This window comes from Typopeltis vanoorti, chromosome 1 (genome assembly GCF_054136105.1).
Source record: "Typopeltis vanoorti isolate ZY-2024b chromosome 1, IOZ_Tvanoo_1.0, whole genome shotgun sequence".
NCBI lineage: Eukaryota > Metazoa > Arthropoda > Arachnida > Uropygi > Thelyphonidae > Typopeltis > Typopeltis vanoorti.
This window is the reverse complement of record NC_143549.1, coordinates 110,350,808-110,370,481: the sequence shown is the minus strand read 5'-3', so window position 1 is coordinate 110,370,481 and position 19,674 is coordinate 110,350,808. Positions and strand designations below refer to the sequence as shown.

Sequence of the window (19,674 nt, the reverse complement as noted above, 5' to 3'; positions counted from 1 at the left end):
AAATGAATTAGAAGAACTTGAGTGGGAACGTCTGCATGATACTGTGTAAAAATTCAGACTGTGAAATTCTAAGCGTGTGGAATAGCCTTCCCGAAAACTTTCATACTCTTAAAATCTTTGCTAAAGCTCTTCTAACAGTTTTCTCTTCTACATACTCTTGTGAAACTCTATTTTCTGCCTTAAATGATATCAAATCGAAAGGGAGAAATAGATTGAGCAATGATTTGAGCACTGCCTGTGTAGCATTAAAATGTACACACTGCCCTTCTATAAAGCAACTTTCTACCAGTACTCAGTAACAGAAAAGTCATTAATTGTAATTTAAGTTTGTAATTTCACTTTATTAAATTAATTGTATAATATGAATTCATAGATTTTATATCAGTGTCCTATTAAATAAAATATGATATGTATAAGTCACCATCTATGATTATGTAGTTAAATTTATAATGCATGTATGCAAGTGGCACATCAACAACGTCAATATTTAAAAAAAAAAAGATGTTTGACACACCTGGGTAAAAAGGTTCACCGTCACTGCACTAGTACATGGTCTATTTGGTTAGCTGTTCTACCATCCGGCGATCTCTAGGTCTGCTTGTGGTCGTCTTTATGCACAAACATAGTGCTCTTTACAAAGCATCCCATAACGGCAGCAAAACTCGCAAGTCGGATCCCGTTATCATTGCACTCCTCATGTAGGTTCTCACTACCCATGAAAGGGCGCCACACACACGCTCTCTCCCCAGCTTCGCATTGAAATCTCCCACTACTAGTTTGACATCATAGGATGATAGATTAGCATAAGTATACTTAAGCACTTCGTAGAAACAATCTTTAGCTTTCTCCAAGCTCTGTTCAGTTGGCGCATAACAGTTCACAATAGGCACATTTTGAAAATGTCCCTTAACTCTACTAGTACACAGCCAATTGTTCACAGGTTTAAAATCTAAAATATTACACAAAAATTTATCACTAACTAAAAAGCAGTTCCGGGTACTTTTTGTCCTCTGTCGTCACCACTATAGAATAGCGTGTACCCCTGATTGCGGGTCGAGCCATGTCCCGGCCATTGCACCCCTTGTACAGCACAAAGTCCAATTTTATACTGTCATAAGACATTCATCACATTAAAAAGAGCTCCTTCTTTCACCAAACTACGTATATTCCATGACCCAAAATGATCAATAATCATCGTCGCAAAGCTGCCTGAATTCCGAGGCTTCTGTTGGGCTTGTTTCATAACCAATAGGGTTTTTAGAGGAGGGGTGGTTGGACCCTTGCTAACCCTCCCCCTTATATTAGGATTCCTTAACTAAATTGAGCAGCATAGTACTAGCGACAGAAATCCTTAAGCAGTTGCATACAACGTACACACACCTAAAGTACTGTAATAAGCATCGTAGAAACAACTAAATCAGGGAACAGGAATACAAGGTATACCTAGCAATTAGTTTACCAATTAAAAGTGGTTACTATGAGCTAGTCATTAATATATTAATAAATAATATTAAAACTATTTGTGATGTTTTCATAAAATGAGAATCTTCCTAACTTTTGAGAGAGACACAATCGTTCCAATTCAGGTTAGGCTGATGCAAAAGGGCTTCACAACTTTCTTTGAAAAGGCATTCATATTTAAAACTGCTTCTATGGAGAAGACGAGCATCATCCCACTGAATATCATGTTTAGTGTCAATACTACACTGTGCCAGACCACACTTTTGAGGTTTCACGTATTCAGTGTAATATTGATGTTCGTTAATTCTCACAATCAAAACTTGAATGGAATTAAATGGTTACAACTCTTGTCAAATCCAGCATATAATTGACTCTTATGTTCCAACATCTAAAGATTCTTCTACAGACCACAGAGTTTCACTCCCTTATATTTCTGGTATCTGAACCTATTAGTAGAATTTTGGAGTATCACCTTATTCTCACATATTTTCCTATCAATAAAATGTCTCATCTATCTCAAAATAAGCGCCTCCATAGCTCAATTGAGCACCTCCGTAGCGAAATTGGAAGAACAACAGTACATTGTGCCCTTCGATTGGAAAACGCCTGAGTTTGATTCCCGTCGTCACAGGAGGAATCTTTATATGGACTTTTTCATTTGAAGGTGAGTTAGCCGATCTCATATGGAGGTGGCACGGTTTTTTCTCCTGGAAACTCGGGTTTTTCATCCCGCATACAGACAAATTGGCCCTTCAGAACACACACAATTTACAGACAAAAGATACTTGTGATGGTGATGGGCGGTAGATGGCGCTGGTGTAGTTGATTAGTAGTAGAGGTTCAGTAGTGGTGGAGACGGAGAGTTGTACACTAGGTGTCCTCCCGTGATGAGTCTTCGGACTCCTTGGAGGTGTCACGAATAATAATAATCTGTTACCATTTACAAAATACACTGTTATCACTGTCATTAGCTGGTATTATCAGATATCTTGTGAATGTAATTTGACATACTTTGGACAGAAACAGGCTGTTCTGCGGAAAAAAGAATTAATGAACATGAGTATTGCATTGAATATGTGAAACCTCAAAAGTCTGGTCTGGCACAGGATAGTATTGCCACTAAACAGTATCCAGCGGGATGAAGCTCATCTTCTCCATAGAAGTAGTTCTCTACATTCTGTACTCAGTATTAAAGCACCCCTATTCAGTGCAATCTGTTCTTCATAGATTGCACTGAATTTTCACTCTTCATGCTCGCTTCTTCCAACAGTTTTTTCATATCTACTAGAATTACAATCTCTTTTGCTTTGCTTTTCTGTTTTTTTAATTACATGTTGTATATTTTTAATTTTGCTGCCATCTTGAAGTTATAATTCTATCATCAATAGCATGTCTTATGATAGTCACCATACAAATAATATCCTTCTTTTTATAGTCCATTTTACTTACCTGATTTTTGTTACTCAATAAGTTACCTAATTCTGTGCTTTGTTGTTTTTTTTGTCATTTTGCTGCTTAATTTTCTTGTCCTTTCTATGTTGCTTTAAATGTCACTAAACTTTCTGTAATTATCACATCTGTAATAATCTGTTTTAACTTTAATTTTGGAAGTTAAATTATTTTCGCTATCCTCAAGTTTGTCTTTATCAGGACAAACCTTCTTGTTCTAGACTATTATATTTTTGCTCCCAGAAAACTCTAAGTAGTAATACAGTCATCAGTGGTATGTTTTGTGAATGAGTCCCAATACAGTATAACATTCTTCTTTTTATATGCTACTTTGCTTACTTGATCATTGCTTGTAATCTTATTTGCTTCGGTTCTCTTGTGTCTCCTTTTACTGCTTAATTTTCTTGTCCTTCCTGTGCATCTAAATGCTTCTCAACTTTTCTGATTCCTGTATTGTATGTTGAATAATTTGTTTCAATGTTGAGATTTCAAAAGTTAATTCATTTTCAATATCCTCATTTGTTTCTATATTGGCATGTTTTTATTCAGCATGACAAGCCTTCTTATTCTCCATTTCACTATTCAGGTGTGTTCTTTTATCTCTGTGGCATTGTTCCCATGTGTTTTTCACACTAGTTTATGACATTACTTCTACATTGTCCAAATACAATAACACGTGCGCGCACACACACACGCGCGCACACACACACACACGTCGATGAAAGAAAATCAGTACCTTGGTGGAACGAAGAACTAACAGTCCTAAGAAAACGTGTCAACGCACTCAGATGACTATACCAAAGAACATACAATAACCAAGATTTAAGAGAGAGCAGAAGACAACTACTATAAAGCCAAATACAGCTATCAGTCCAAAATTACAAATGCGAAAACAGAATCATGGAAAAAATTTGTACTGTTTCAACCGTATCGAATCCTTGGAATTGCATATATAAATTAGCAGCAAGCAAGAACAAGACAACACTTATACTATCAACTATCAAAAAACAGACGGCACCTACACTAAACACTTAACAGAAACTATGATAGAGAAGTTTATTCCCAATGATGATGAATCAACAGATGAAGAAATCCACAAAACTTACAGACAAAGAATAGAAAGAGATATAGACTTTCTTGACGACGTCTCATTTGCAACTAATGAAATCGAGTCAATATTATTAAGATCAGTGGATCCAAGAAAAACTCCTGGAGAAGACTGAATAAGCAGGGACATACTCCTAACAGCATTTCCCGAATTCCCCGAATTCATAACAGTAGTTTACAACAAATGCCTAAAAAGAGGACCATTTCCTTCAATATGGAAACACTCAAAAATTATACCTATAATCAAACCAGGAAAAGAAACATCCGACGAAATTAACAAATACAGACCAATCAGTCTCTTAAACGTTGTTGGTAAGGTCCTAGAAAAACTTCTAATAAACCGAATAATGCACTATGTCTACTCAAAAAACCTATTAAGCAGCAATCAATACGCATTCAGACCTCAGTCCAGCACATTAGATGCAATTATGGAGGTTAAAGAGTTCGCAGAAGACAATCTACAGCAAAAAAAAGACGTACTACTGATCTCACTCGATGTGCAAGGAGCCTTCGATGCTGCATGGTGGCCAGCCATAATCAATCAATTAATAGATTTAAAATGCCCTAAAACCTTACTCTACCTTACAAAAAATTATTTCTCAGACAGAAGAGCAACTATGACATTAAAAACCACAACTGTAACGAAAAAGGTCAAACGTGGCTGCCCGCAAGGTTTCTGCTGTGGGCCATGTTTCTGGAACATCCAGTACTACTCGCTATTAAGACTTCCTATCACTACTGAAACAAAAGTCATAGCCTTCGCCGATGATGCAATAATAATGATTCGGGTACGCGACAGTTTACAGCTAGAAGTAGCGGCCAATGAAGAACTCTTTAAAATTGCAGAGTGGGCACACGAGAAGAAAGTTACATTCATTAGCAGCAAGTCTAAAGTGCTTCACATCTCAAGTAAAAAATCAAAACAACCTGTTACAGTCTTCCTAAATGGAGAAGTTCTTGAGATAGCCAGTGAGCTAAAATACCTAGGGGTAATAACACAGTCCAACACAATTTTTGCTGACTTTTATATGAGACTTGTTTTTTACTAATTTGGGTGTGCTGATTTCAAATATCAAACCCATTTTTCTCTATCACGTCAGGTTTTTCCTCTATGGCATTTTCTTTTTGCTAATTTGTAAGTTTTTGATAGTTTTAAGGAGGCAGTACTATTTAGAGGATCAAGAAAATCGATTTTTTAATATTATTTTCTGAAAGTATGTGCTTTTAAAAATCTGTTCCTAACTTTTTATCAAGAAATTCGAAAAATTCCTGAAGATATAGCCTATTATTCAAAGCGGTGTGCAGATCAGAATCGGAGCGCTCACCGCTCTCGCTTGTTAGTAAACGAATAAATGCGTAAGAACCTGCAATGGCACGTACTGGCCCTTTGAATGCGAGAGAGGCTGATAATTAGATACATAACTACTTAACAATTTTACTTACACATGAGTTTCAGGGAATAAATTTTTGTTTGTAGCAATTTCTGCTGTGTGTTCTGTTTTGGCAATCCCTTTGAATACTCCAACAGTAGTCGGCCATCATGTGAGAATCCCATCTTCCTTGGTACCGATCTTCCATAGTCTTTAAGTCTTGATGAAATCTTTCACCTTGTTCATTGCTTCCAGCACCTAAATTCTCTGGAAATCTATCAAGATGACTGTATAGGAAATGAAGCTTTATGCTCATGTTGCAACCTAAGCGCTGGAAATTTTCAAGCATTGTTTCCACTAGATCTTTGTAATTGCACGCTTTTTTGTTTCCAAGAAAATTATTCGCAACCATCGTAAATGAAGTCCAGGCCTCTTTCTCAATTTCGTTCATAGAGTTGATGAAATTTGGGTCTCTCATTAAAGTTCTAATTTGCTGTCCATCAAATACACCGGCTTTAATTTTTTCATAACTAAGTCGTGGAAATTTTTCACATATGTATTGGAAACAGTCACCTTGTAAATCTTTAATTCTAAAGCTTTAACATACTGCTTCATAAGACCTAGTTTGATGTGTAGAGGTGGAAAAATGATTTTTTCTCTGTTGATTAAAGGTTGATTTATAACATTCTGTTCTCCAACATTTAAGGATATTCTAAGAGGCCAATGTTTGTAACTCCAGTGTTGGTTTCTAGCTCGACTATCCCAGAAGCATAGAAAACACGGAAACTTTGTATATCCTCTTTGAAAGCCAAGTAAAAAGTTCACCATTTTAAGATCCACACAGATGATCCAGTTATGGTCTGTATATTTTAATAACTTCAGAACCTTTTTAATGTCCTCATATGTTTCCTTAAAGTGGACTGAATAGTCAATAGGAATTGAGCCATATACATTCCCATTGTGTAGTAAGACACACTTGAGACTTCTGCTTGAACTGTTGATAAATAAACGCCACTCATTTGGATGATATTGTACAACACTCATTTCAGTTAGTAAACCTGACACATTGTTACAGTAAACAAACCCACACTCGTGTTTAAAATATTGTACAAGATTACTTTCCCTGCTATGATAAAAAGTTATCTTCGTATCTTGCTCCAGTAAGTTTTTTTCATTTAATCTTGAAGCTAACAATTCCGATGATTCCTTTGATAGGCCCAAATCTCTTACTAAGTCATTCAATTCCGCTTGAGTAAAACGTCGCGGTCCAGAACTATAAATTAAATTTTCATTGTCTAAATCAACATCCGGGTCTTGGTCCTCAAGAACATCTGGCATATCCTGATCATGCTCGTTCTCAAGTAAAGGAAGTCCTTTATAAATTGGCACGGCTATTTCATTGGAATGAGCAACTGGCCGAATTGCTGAGTCGAGATATGGATACACAATTTTTTTCTTATTCTTCTTATTATAACCAGAAGTCTGAACTAAACAAAAATAGCAATCATCTACGTGATTTTTCGGTTCACGCCAAATCATTGGAATACCAAAAGCTAATTTTTGGCATTTTCCCTTGCTCCACTGTCGTAAATTTTCTACACATGACTTACACACTTTATTTGGAGCCGATGACTTGTCCTGATCTGCAATTTTTACGTCAAAGTATGCAAAGTACACTTTCTTAATGAAATCAGTAATATTTGTCCTTTGACTGGGAACAGTAAAGCTGCCACAAATGTAACAGAAGGAATCTACACTATTGACACAATTTCGAGTAGTAGACATGATGTATTTTCTTCACTGCCGACTAACATGCAATTAACAAGACAAAAAAAACCAGAGACTTTATTGAAACGCTATAAGCGCTCATCATACTTTCACGATCGATTAACGATTGACTGATTTCGATCGTTCTTTGTCCGCTATGACGCATATAGCATTCATTTGTTTTAGGCAGTTGTCACCGCCTACTTTTCATCACCTAAATGTATCAGGTAGACTATCGGCCTCTCTCGCATTCAAAGCGCTAGTACGTGCCATTGCAGGTTCTTATGCATTTATTCGTTTACTAACAAGTGAGAGCGCTGAGCGCTCCGTTTCTGATCTGCACGCCGCTTTGAATAATAGGCTATATCTTCGGGAATTTTTCGAATTTCTTGATAAAAAGTGAGGAACAGATTTTTAAAAGTACATACTTTCAGAAAATAATATTAAAAAATCGATTTTTTTGATCCTCTAAATAGTACTGCCTCCTTAAAACTATCAAAAACTTACAAATTAGCAAAAAGAAAATGCCATAGAGGAAAATCCTGACGTGATAGAGAAAAATGGGTTTGATAGTTGAAATCAGCGCACCTAAATTAGTAAAACACAAGTGTCAGATCATAATCAGCAGAAAAAAATTTTTTTTTTTGTAGGCCAGTGTAATAGATGAAAGATTTACCTTCAACAAGCACATCTCATATGTTACCAAAAAAAGCTTACAAATAGCAAACCTCCTAGCTAAGTCGGCAAGGATTAAGTGGGGTTTAGGCCAGTGATGGCGAACCTTTTTACCCAGGTGTGTCAAACATCTTTTTTTTTTTTAAATATTGTCGTTGTTGATGTGCCACTTGCATACATGCATTATAAATTTAACTACTTAATCATAGATGGTGACTTATATATTATTCAGATTAGGCTATTTATTTAATAAGACCTTGATATACAATCTATGAATTTATATTATACAATTAATTTAATAAACTGAAATTATTGAAATTAGTTTTTTCATCAGAATACCAATATTTTTTAACATCCAAGGTGTGTCACCTGAAACCCTCAAGTGTGTCAGTGCTGACACTCGTGTCATAGGTTCGCCATCACTGGATTAGGCCAACAAGTGCTGAAAATAATATATACTGGAGCTATATTACCACTGATATCTTATTCTGCACCTGCCTGGAAACATACACTAAAATCAAAGATAAACCGACGAAAACTAAACAGAGTTCAACGCCTTATAGCTATATGTATAATCAAAGGATATAGAACAATATCTTTTGAGGCAGCTTGCGTTATTGCAGCTCTAACACCGATCTGCCTGAAAATACAAGAATTATCTATTATATATGACGTCACTTCTGGAAGATATAATGAAAGTTGCAACATCCATACAAATTGCTACAAACGTACACTTCACTACAGTAAGTGGCCTCACCTAGCAAAGAAAACAAATATCAAGGAGAAGGAAAACTCTGAAAGTGACGAATTCCAAATATACACTGACGGAAGCAAAACCGAAGGGAACGTCGGTTGTTCTTTCACTGCATACAACAGACAGTCCATTATACAAGAATGCTGCTCCAGACTGCATCCTCTCTGTTTCAACAACCAAGCAGAACAACTTGCTATAGTTCAGTCACATATCTCCAGGAATTAGAACTCAACACCTCTCATCAAAAGACAGCAACAATTTACAGTGATAGTGGAAGCACTATAGATGACTTAAAAAACCAGAACAACCATATTGCATTAATAGAACAGAGAAGAAATCTAGTTCGAAATCTCTCGCTGGTTGGATGAGTAATCAAGTTCTGCTGGGTGAACGTGCATACTGGAATAGCAGGAAAACTTCTTTAACTAGTAATTAATAATTACTGGTTAAAGAAGTTTCAGCTGCTTCTTTGGCTAAAGAAGCAGCTAGAAACAAGTTACCAAAAGTACTCAAGATCTGCTATAAAAACACTTGTAGAAGAGAAAAGCCTAGACATGTGGGAAGAAGAATGGAAAACATAAAAAAAAATGGATCAACGACAAAAGAAATCTTTCCTAGCATCAGAAGCAGACTCCGGCTGAAAAAGCACGCTACTAACGAGAGATGGAAACTAAGATACTACATACACAGATTCCATATCCTGGAATGACCGTCATGCATTTGCAGTCCACACCTTCAACAGACTGTTGACCACATACTTTGTGACTGTCAGCTATTGGAAAATCAACTTCCAGTCTAATTCCTTGTAATCTAACATAAATACTGATATTATGTGAATTATACTGTATAGTGTTAATATATGTTATGATTAAAGTGATAAAAAAATATATATATTGTTATAATGAAAAAAGTAAGGAAAGTACTTCTTTTGCACTCAATGGAATCAGAAATCATTATAAGCCAACCGAACCTAACTTAACCTAAACTAACCTGAATGTCGCTTGTCAACCTAGAGTGTAGTTGTAGTTTGTCGTGGGCAGATTAATGTGGATGAAAGATAAACGTTGTTGTGGGCCGAGCTTAATGATTGCGGGCAGATAAATGGGGATAACAATTAAAAGTTGTTGTGGGCAGATGAATGGGGATAATAGATAAATCAGAGAGGAACCGATCAGTATGTTTCTCCATTGATGAGGAAAGAAGTACAGCAACGACATTTATCTATAATCCCCATTCATCTGCTCACAACTTTTATTTGTTATCCCCATTATCTGCCCGAAATCATTCAGCTCGGCCCACAACAACGTTTATCTTTCATCCCCATTAATCTGCCCATGACAGACTTCGACTACACTCTGGTTCAGCATGCAACATCCAGGTTAGGTTAGGTTATAATGATTTCTGATTTCATTGAGTGCAAAAGGAGTACTTTCCTTACTTTTTTTCATTATAATATTGAAGGTTAGTTAGTTTATAATGATTTCCAACCTATAAAGGTTAGGTTAGTTTAGTTTAGGTTAGATTATAATGATTTCTGATTTCATTGAGTGCAAAAGAAGTACTTTCCTTACTTTTTTCATTATCAACTAACCTAAGCTGTTATAATTTCTATTGAGAATGAAAACCTATATATAAACATGTTTTTATTACATTTACCAGACTCCTCTAGGAATTATTCACTTTAACCAGTTAAAGTGATTAATTCTCATAAATTATTCATTTTAACCGGTAATTATTAATAATAACTGGATTTATCACTTTAACCGTAACATATATATAAAAATATAAATGTAAATATGAAAATTGATACAAAAATATAAATAGAAATATTAATCAGTACTTGTAAGCTACATGTAATATAAGCATTGTATGCAATGGAGCATGTAGGAATAAATTACCTCCTGGTAGGGTTACTATTGGGAGGAAAACGAAAGAAAAAAAACTACGCACACAAAAACAAACAAAAAAATGATAATAATATACTATAAAATGCTAATTATTCTAAGATAAAACATTTAAAATCACCTATTTCACAAGGACACTAAGCAAACTGACATTTCAAAATAGAACCTTGAACCAGATCCATCTAATTTGTAATTCTTTTATATTTTTATTAATGGTATTTTTGAATAGAGTTAAAGATATTTATTGCAGGCGTAGACTTCTGTGGCTAATTGGTTCAAAAGATATATTTCAGTGATTACACCATATTTTTTTATTATTCAGTTATACAAAATACTGAAATAATAGTTCCCGACAAGTTTCGTAAATCGTAGGATTTACATCTTCAGGGGGTAAATAGTATAACTTAAAGTTTAAACAAGAGAATTAATAAATACAAATCATAACTGTCTGGCTATTCATAAACTCAAATAACAGAATGCAGATATAAAACGTTATTGACGTTGAACAATACCACCTCATCATCCTCTTAAAAAACCAGGAGTCTACAAAATCCATTGCCCTTGCGGGATTTGCTACGTAGGACAGACAGGAAGATCTGGAGAAATACACATGGCTGAACACCAACAAGACGTATAATACAAAAGAGAAAAAAAAACGGTCTTGCTTTCCATACCACTTCCACTGGACACGATATACTCTGGCAAAAAACAACGATGTCATACATAGAAAACAACAGTTATATAAGAAAATTTAAAGAAGCTGCTAATATGCTAAAAAACCCAACCCAATGCAATAAAAATCAAGGTTTAATTCTCCATCAAGTGTGGTCAGCTCTAATAAAAAATCTACCTCAATCTGTATGAATGCTCAATCTGCTCGGACTGTATGAACGAGAACAAGAACACGTAACGTCGTCCAGTATTGTTCAACGTCAATAATGTTTTATATCTGCATTCTGTTATTTGAGTTTATGAATAGCCAGACAGTTATGATTTGTATTTATTAATTCTCTTGTTTAAACTTTAAGTTATACTATTTACCCCCTGAAGATGTAAATCCTACGATTTACAAAACTTGTCGGGAACTATTATTTCAGTATTTTGTATAACTGAATAATAAAAAATGTGGTGTAATCACCGAAATATATCTTTTGAAAGATATTTATGTTCATATGGCATTATTTTTCTTTCTGTTTTCCAATACACAAACACAAAACCTTGATTTTCCAGATGAATTACTGTATTATCCAAAAGCTGAAAAAATTCTCAAACACAGGAGATCCACATGTTTCAAATCCACATGTTCAATATCATCTCTGATATTGAACTTCTGTAGTATTTTTATATTGTGATTGAATTATTTTAATGTACTGATCTATGAAGTATATATTATCGTGTTTATATAATTCCCATTGTTGGATCCTACTTCTTCTCAATCTATACTTTGGATCCGACATGATTACTATTACGATGTTCTTAACTAATTGATAAGTTGTAAGTTGATTTCTAATTCAAATATAAAGAAAATTTATATTTAAAGACTGCGTCACTTTATATCTGAATTAGTTCAAGAATTGAAGATAAACCAACTCTCGACTACCCTTCCTGTATATGTTGTTATTATATATACTGGCCGAGTATATTTAACTTACTTAATTTACCCGCTTTGGTTCGAATATTTTATGAATGGTGCAGTAAAAGAGATTCAGGCAAAATACAACTTTAGATTAACAAAAACGAACATTTAATTTTTAGAATCACAAATTATACATTTAGGATCAAATCACTAATTGAGTTATTATAAACACTTCAGCCTTTCTGATAATACTGCCATACAAACTCAGACAATGGTAAATTTATTATCTCTAATACAGTCTTCTCACAGTTCCTTAAGTTCCAAATACAATAAAATCGTAGTAACACCACTTTACAAGCAAACACTTTTAAATTTACACTTCAGCTAATCTTCGCAATAGTTACTGTTAACATAAGGAAATTCTAGGATGAAACACACTCACATCTCTGCATAGGAATATTAATGGTTGGAATGTTCTTACCGATAATCTTCTTTCTTCATCAACTTACACACAAACACTTCTTATAACTGTAAACACTTTTAACAATAAACGGCACTTATTAAATAAATCTTCTAAGCAATAACTGAATTAATCATCGGTCACTATACACATAAACAAACGTTCTTGCATGAAGTACTACTGATCACTCATGAATTAAGGCAACACACAATAATTCTTAAGTTGAGGTTTTATATGCACAGTTGTTCATTCCTCTGGCATTCAATTAATTCTTTAGGCACTATAATTCTAAACACAGCTATCGTTAAACTTCAACTTTACAGCCTCTACTATTCTCTCGTTACTCCGTGCTATGCTTAAAGATTCCGCGTGTCCTTGAAAGATCGGCCCTGAAATTAAATCTCAACTCTAGTATCGCTATTCATTCAGTAGTCACTCAGCTGTCTTCCGTAGCTATAATTGTTATTCTACAACTTATTAGCTAACCGCTTCTCGACTACTGGACTTTTAATTAGCTGCTTGAGTGTCTTGCCGACTCGCTATTATCACACTCTGATTCCAACCGAATGCCAATCCTCTCTCTCTCTCTCTCTAATCTATATTTTCAGCGTTCTTCCTTTTTATATCCATTCTTCCTGCCTAAATTGTTCTCGTGCTCTCTTTAACTCAACTTTCAGCTTTTCTTCCTCACGTACTATTCCAAACTCGCGCTCGCTCTCTTACATACGTCTCCATGACAACCAAACAAAACATAATAAAATTGAGCTATTGTATAACGTTAAGCTTCTACAAATAGGAATAAATAGAGAATATTTACATTTCAATTAATGCGCAGTTAAATTATCAAATACAAGTTCTTATAATATTAATATAGTAATAAATAAAATAGCTTAATAATATTTAATACAGTCTTTTCATTATTAATACATATATCTTTGATTAATTAATTAAAAATTAGATAAAATTAAAGGTAGTTATATGAATATTAAATTCTAAAAGTGATTTACATTAATTAATTACAAGTCTAGCCTTTGTGATGGAAGATCATGTTGGATTCTGAAGCAAATAATAATTACTTAAATCTCTATATATTCAGAATCCAACACCATACATTAATTCAGATTTACAGAACTCACTCAGTTTTTGCTTTTAAATAAATGCACCAGTTATTTACATATTTTATGAATATTAATCACTTAAATTACTTTCTGGGTATGTATTCCTTTTGATAAATGAGGATTCCCTGTACTTATTTATTTTTTTAATTTTAGGGTCATGGATTTTTCAGAATCTTGGGATGATACTTGCTCTTCAGTTGGACATGCTGCTAGAATTGGCAGTTTAAAAGATTTGAGGCATCTTATTAATAGTGGGTATCCTGTTGATGCTAAAGATAACAGAGGATGGAGACCAATACATGAGGCTTCGGCATCAAATGATTTAGAATGTTTAGAAGAACTTCTCAAACATGGTAATTTTTAAAATATTTGTTTGCTTTTTTGTATTTGCTTTAAGATATTCACACCACATCAATCCATTAGTAGGTTATTAAGAGTAACAGTGCATATTATCTTAAGAAAGGTGAAAGCAATGCATAGTTGACTGTGCACTATTCTTACAAATAGTGCTCTATATCCAGTGCTACATTGATTGTAGCATGTCCTTTTTCCTTTAACTGATGTCGAACAAAAATTCTTTTTCATTCAGAATGTCTAGCATAACCACTACTTCAAAAGAAAATAATTTTTCTGTGAGATAATTAAATGCTACATTCATTTTAAATGGATATAGTTGCTGATTTCAAAAATATTTTGGTATATGTTCCCCATAGTATTCAAAAGGTATAATGGTTAATGAAATTGGTCTTATATAACATATATATATATATATATATACTGTGCAAAAAAGAATAATAAAACTGAATTAAAAAGATCTAATGTAAGTTTCTCTAGGAGAGATAACTTAGAAATGCGATCTTGTCAGTCCCCTTGGTCTGAACCAGTTGGCCTTAAATGGCTTCTTCTTTTTTTTTTTCTTTTTGTACACACATTCCTTGTGTGTCACATATGATGTCACTGTCAAATCCCAAAGAATGAAAGACTTGATGAATATCGAATTTGGTGTAAAGTTTTGTCTTACTGAAATATACAGTCTGTAAAGTGAACAACTGAAAATGATCTGTAGCCCTGAATTTGTTGACAATATGTGCAACCTACTAGTAAGTGACCAGTGATACTGAGAATTCTAATTAAACGTGAATAAGGAATCGGTGTAGCTAGATTGGGAATAGTCTGGTTAGGTTAGCTGATGTTATATTCATGCAGTCAACATGCAGACATTTCTGACTTTTAATGAAGTTTAAGTCTTTCCAATGCATCATGGAAACACTGTAATAAGTGATTCCTGTCTTAAAATTATTTTGAGGGAGGTGAGTAAGAAACTATTTTTCTTATCCATATTGTGGCCTATTTGAATTCAGTCTTTTTTTTTTTTTTTTTTTTTGTTGCACAGGTGAATGTTTTATATATGTATAAATCCCAAACACGAGGTTTGGAATTTATAAAACTATAGAACCTGTGGCACATTGATCTTATGTGTAGGCATAAGAGAGTTAAGGGAGAAGAAACATTGATACACATTTGATTCTCACTATAGCAAACACCTCTGACTCATTCAAAGTTCCATAGGTATGATGTGATGCTAAAGCATATCATTATAGCAAATTAACTGCTAAAATAACTATTCCTCTATCCCTGTACAAGTTTACTGTAGTGAGAGTTGAGTGTGTATGTACTGTAGATCCTGATTTTATGACTAATATAGATTTTCTAGTATGTTGAATGAAATGCCATTCAAAAGAAGTGAAGCAATAGCAATTGGTTATATTGCTATTGCTTCACTTCTTTTCTAATGCCTTCATTCATTTGAAGACTTAGGGGAAAATTTTGAATCTTCTTTGGAAAACAGCAACGACAGTTCTCTACTGAAGATATAAATGAATTGCTGAACTGGCAAGGGGAAAAAAAGGAGCCCTACCATTAGTGAACTTATGAAATGGCAGAGCAAATAACTGTTGAAAAAGAAGAAGAAATTGAAGAACTTTCTACCCTTATGTTTATTTACATTGCAGATACCTACAAAGACTATTGAAAAAAAAAATTGACTATAGTTTAAAAAATTTGGAAACTTCTGATCCAAATTTTGAACAGAGCTCAGAGATATAATAAATTTAGTTTAATCCTTTATCCAAGTGGAAAATAAACTTCCAACAGAGCTCAGAGATATTAGCCACAATCATTAATGCCTTGTCATGTGACATAGCTAAATTTATTTAAAAAAAAAAACAAAAAAACTCCTTAGTTCTGAAGAAACTACATCATTATCATCATCAATTTCCTGATATGTACTCCAAGGGTATTCAAGTTACTATGACAGCACTACATGATTAAATTTACATTATTATTAATCTCTTATCAACAGTTTTCCTCCAAATCAATCTATTACTTATGAGCACTCCAATATTGTCATATTAACATTTCCTGCTTCCAAGGCACTTCTAACTGAATAATCAATCCATCGAGACCTTGTTCTTCGTCTGGGTCTTTCCTGCCATATTGGCAGGAAATCAGTTAAAAATGGGTGAAGAAAGGTTAGCAAAACACATGCTTTGCTAAGCTTTCTTCACCCATTCATATTCAAGTTCTATTTATTTTATGCAGTGTAGCCACTGCAAAACTTTTATACCTCCATACTTAAGCATTGCTGGTCGACTTTCATCTTCTCCAGCTGCCTTTCCACATTTTAAGTTTTTGACAGCTTTTTTCTACCTGAAGTATTGATATGTACTCCTCTTTGCATTCCTCTTAAAAAAAGACACCACATGTAGACTTTTATTTTAAAAAGCTCTAAATTTACAGTAAATCCTGTAATTTTCACTTTTCATAATTGAATGTATTTATTGTCTCATTATTTAAGCACCATATTTTAGTTTGGTGGCCATCTTGGTGTGGTATTATATAGTTCAAACTGTATTTTCAGGACAATAACCTCAGTTTGTTACAATGATCTTATTATGGTACTTTGACATCTCACTTAATGATTGTTTTGGAAACCAGTTAGTTCGTAAAAGTGGGGAGGGCATGTATAATGTCGTGCATTATAGGAAGGGTCACTACCCAGACTGGTTTTGAGCTTTGTTGAGGTCTCATCAGTGGGAGCCAGACCCAGAGGTTGAAGTAATGCAGAAGTCATATTTTCATATAGAGTAGCCAAAAGGTGTCACAACTTATTAAAATACTCTGGATTAGAGATAGTTGTTGTAAGTTTTTCCACTCGGTTATACTATAAATTAAAGATATCAAGAAATTATATTTTTGGTTTAATCCTTTATCCAAGTGTAAGCAAACAAGTTTGCACCTGAACTATTTTTAGGACTGGGACAATTCATATAAAGGCTAATGACTTTGTATCACTTGCCTTAGTATCCCATAATGCATGGCATTATATATGTCCGTAAGGATATGTGTTTTGCATTATGGGATACTAAGGGCAAGTGATGTGAAGTCATTAGCTTCTTTATATGAGTTGTCCCAGTCCTGAAAATAGTTCAAGTGCAAACTTGTTTGCTTATACTTGGATAGAGGATTAAACTAAGAATATAATTTCTTGGTATCTTTAATTTATAGTATAACCATGTGGAAAAACTTGAGAAAGTGTTGTTCAGAAAGAGTTTAGAAGTGCAAAGTCAGGGAAAACTGGAATCTTTTGGGAAGGATACAGGTGAGCATGGGTCCAGGCAACCTAGAAATTTGTAGGGAACTAAATTATTGGATTTCTTGAGGAACAACTGTCTTATGCAACATGTGGTAGAGGGATCACAAGGATGTAGAGTTTTGGATTTGGTCATAGCATCAGAGGATCTGATTGTGACTGAGATGTCATACTTGCTTCCAGTTGGTGAGAGCGACTATGTAGTCCTGACTTGGAGGATGAATAGACATGTATAAGTATCAAGGCAGAAGAAATTTATGTGGAATTATAAGACAGGCAACTATCAATCAAAGAATTTGAAGGAAGAGAGGTCAGTAGTGCATGGGAGATACGTAAAACAAAATTATTGATAGCAGTGGCAGTATGTATATGTCAAGTGAAAAAAAAAGCAATTTGGAGTCAAATAGATGATGAGAAATAAAAGAGGAACTATAGATGAAAAAGTGATTATAAAAGATATATAAAGAATGGTGTGGAGAACAGTTGCATGAAGTAGGCTCAGGATAGGAAAAGCGACTAGTATTGTAAAGAAAGAAAAATTAGAATATGAGAGGAGATTAGCGCTGCATTCCAAGGAGAATAATCCCAAGGAGGTTTCTTGTTATGAGGCAAGTAATAGTAAAAATGATAGCAGACAAATTACCTTGCTGGATGGAAATGGGACTCAGGTGACCAATGCAGATGACCTAGTTGAGCTATTTAATGATCACCTTATTAGAGCATTCCATCCTGGTAGAGCAGGCTTTATTCCTAGAAGGATAATGAGTGGTGGAGTATTAGAAGTGAATGTACTCCGAATACTGAGTAAGCTAAATGTCAGTAAAGCAAAAGTTAGTTATTTTTGATTTTTATGTGTTAAAGACATCAAAGGTCATATTGTACCAGGACACAGGTTACAGCAGTACATATGATAAATGGTTAGTATGACAATCACAAGCATCTATGTCCCAGGTGGGATTCAAACCCGCAGCCTCTTGGCTGGAGAGCGGATACACTAATCACTCAGCCAACCATAAAGAAAGAGGACTATGGAATTTCACTGTGTTTTAAGGGAATGTGCTGTGGAACTAACTGTGCTATTAACTTGGCTATTTAATGAAAGTCTTGCAACAGGAGAGGTTTCTTGGAGAGTGGAAGGAGGGTAACTTAGTGCTGCCATCACATAAAGAATGGAGATATCAAATTATAGGCCTGTTTTTATTTCTTCTGTAGTTGTTAAGATTTTGGAGAAATTGTTAAGAACTTGTATGTATAATTGGGCAGATAAGGATAACATTATTTATGCAGGCCAACCCAGATTTGCTAATGGATGCTCCTGTTTCAATTATCTAGTTACCTTTTACAATAGTAACAAGAGCAGTTAATGAGGGTAAGACATAGGCTATATTTTTTATTTTATTTTTATTTATTTATTATTATTATTTATCATAGTCATTTGATAGGTGGCACATGTCAGGTTGGTTTTTAAGTTGCAATATATCGATTTGATTTGGATATCAGATTAGTAGATTGGATTGGTAACTGGCTTTCTGATAGATATCAGAGAGAGAGTTGCATATGGGGAAGCAGTACCAGAGAGTAGGAAGGTTACAAGTGGAGTTCTATGAGTTTTAGTATTGGGACAATTATTGTTCAGTCTTTGTCAGTGATATTGTCATAGTACTGCAGGAAGATATTCAATTGTTTGCGGATGATGTGAGCTTGGGAGAGTTAGTAATAGTGCTGATGTTTTGGCTCTTCTAGAGGATTTGAATAAGCTGAGAAAGGTGGGCAAATGAATGGGTATGTTTCTTTAATGCAACTAAATGTAAGGTTTTGAAGTTTGGGATCCACAGATGGGATGCTTAATACTTACTTGGTGGAGTTATACTGAAAGAAGTGGAGGAAGCAAGGGATCTTGAGGTGATTGTAGATAGAAATTTGAAGTTAGAGGATATATTGCAAAGTTTGTAAGACATTTCAAATAATTGTTGCAATATTGAGGACAACATTGCCCATAAGAGATAAAAGTGTGGATTGTATGAAGCTTTGATTAGACCACATCTGGATTTTTGTGGTCAGATCTGGTCACTAGGATTTGAAGGGGATGAAGTAGCCTTGGAGATGGTGCAGGGATGAATAAGAAATGATATCAGGACTGCACAGTGTTGATTATGAGGTTAGACTGATGGCATGCAGACTACAGAGTTTGGTGGGTAGAAGACAAAGGGGGAGAATTTTCATATGGTAGAACAAGGACAAGTTACAAAAGGAAGTAAAAGGGTAAGAAATTAGTTTTATTTATTTATTTTTATTTTATTTTTATTTTTTGCATGGTGGTAGGAGCATGGAATGCATTGCCTGAAAGGGTGGTGAAAGTGCAAACAGTGGATGAATTTAAG

At 34.4% G+C, this 19,674-nt stretch overlaps 1 protein-coding gene across 2 annotated transcripts in view; it reads left to right on the top strand.

Moving 5' to 3' along the window:
- LOC150110309 (dynein axonemal heavy chain 12-like) overlaps positions 1 to 19,674 on the top strand; it is a 213,866-nt gene that overhangs the window by 20,120 nt on the left and 174,072 nt on the right. For both annotated transcript variants that reach the window (XM_090392772.1, XM_090392764.1), the window contains exon 2: positions 13,795 to 13,994. In XM_090392772.1, coding sequence (XP_090248898.1) covers positions 13,799 to 13,994 — 196 coding nt within the window. In that variant the 5' untranslated portion in view covers positions 13,795 to 13,798. The remainder of the gene's footprint in view (positions 1 to 13,794; positions 13,995 to 19,674) is intronic.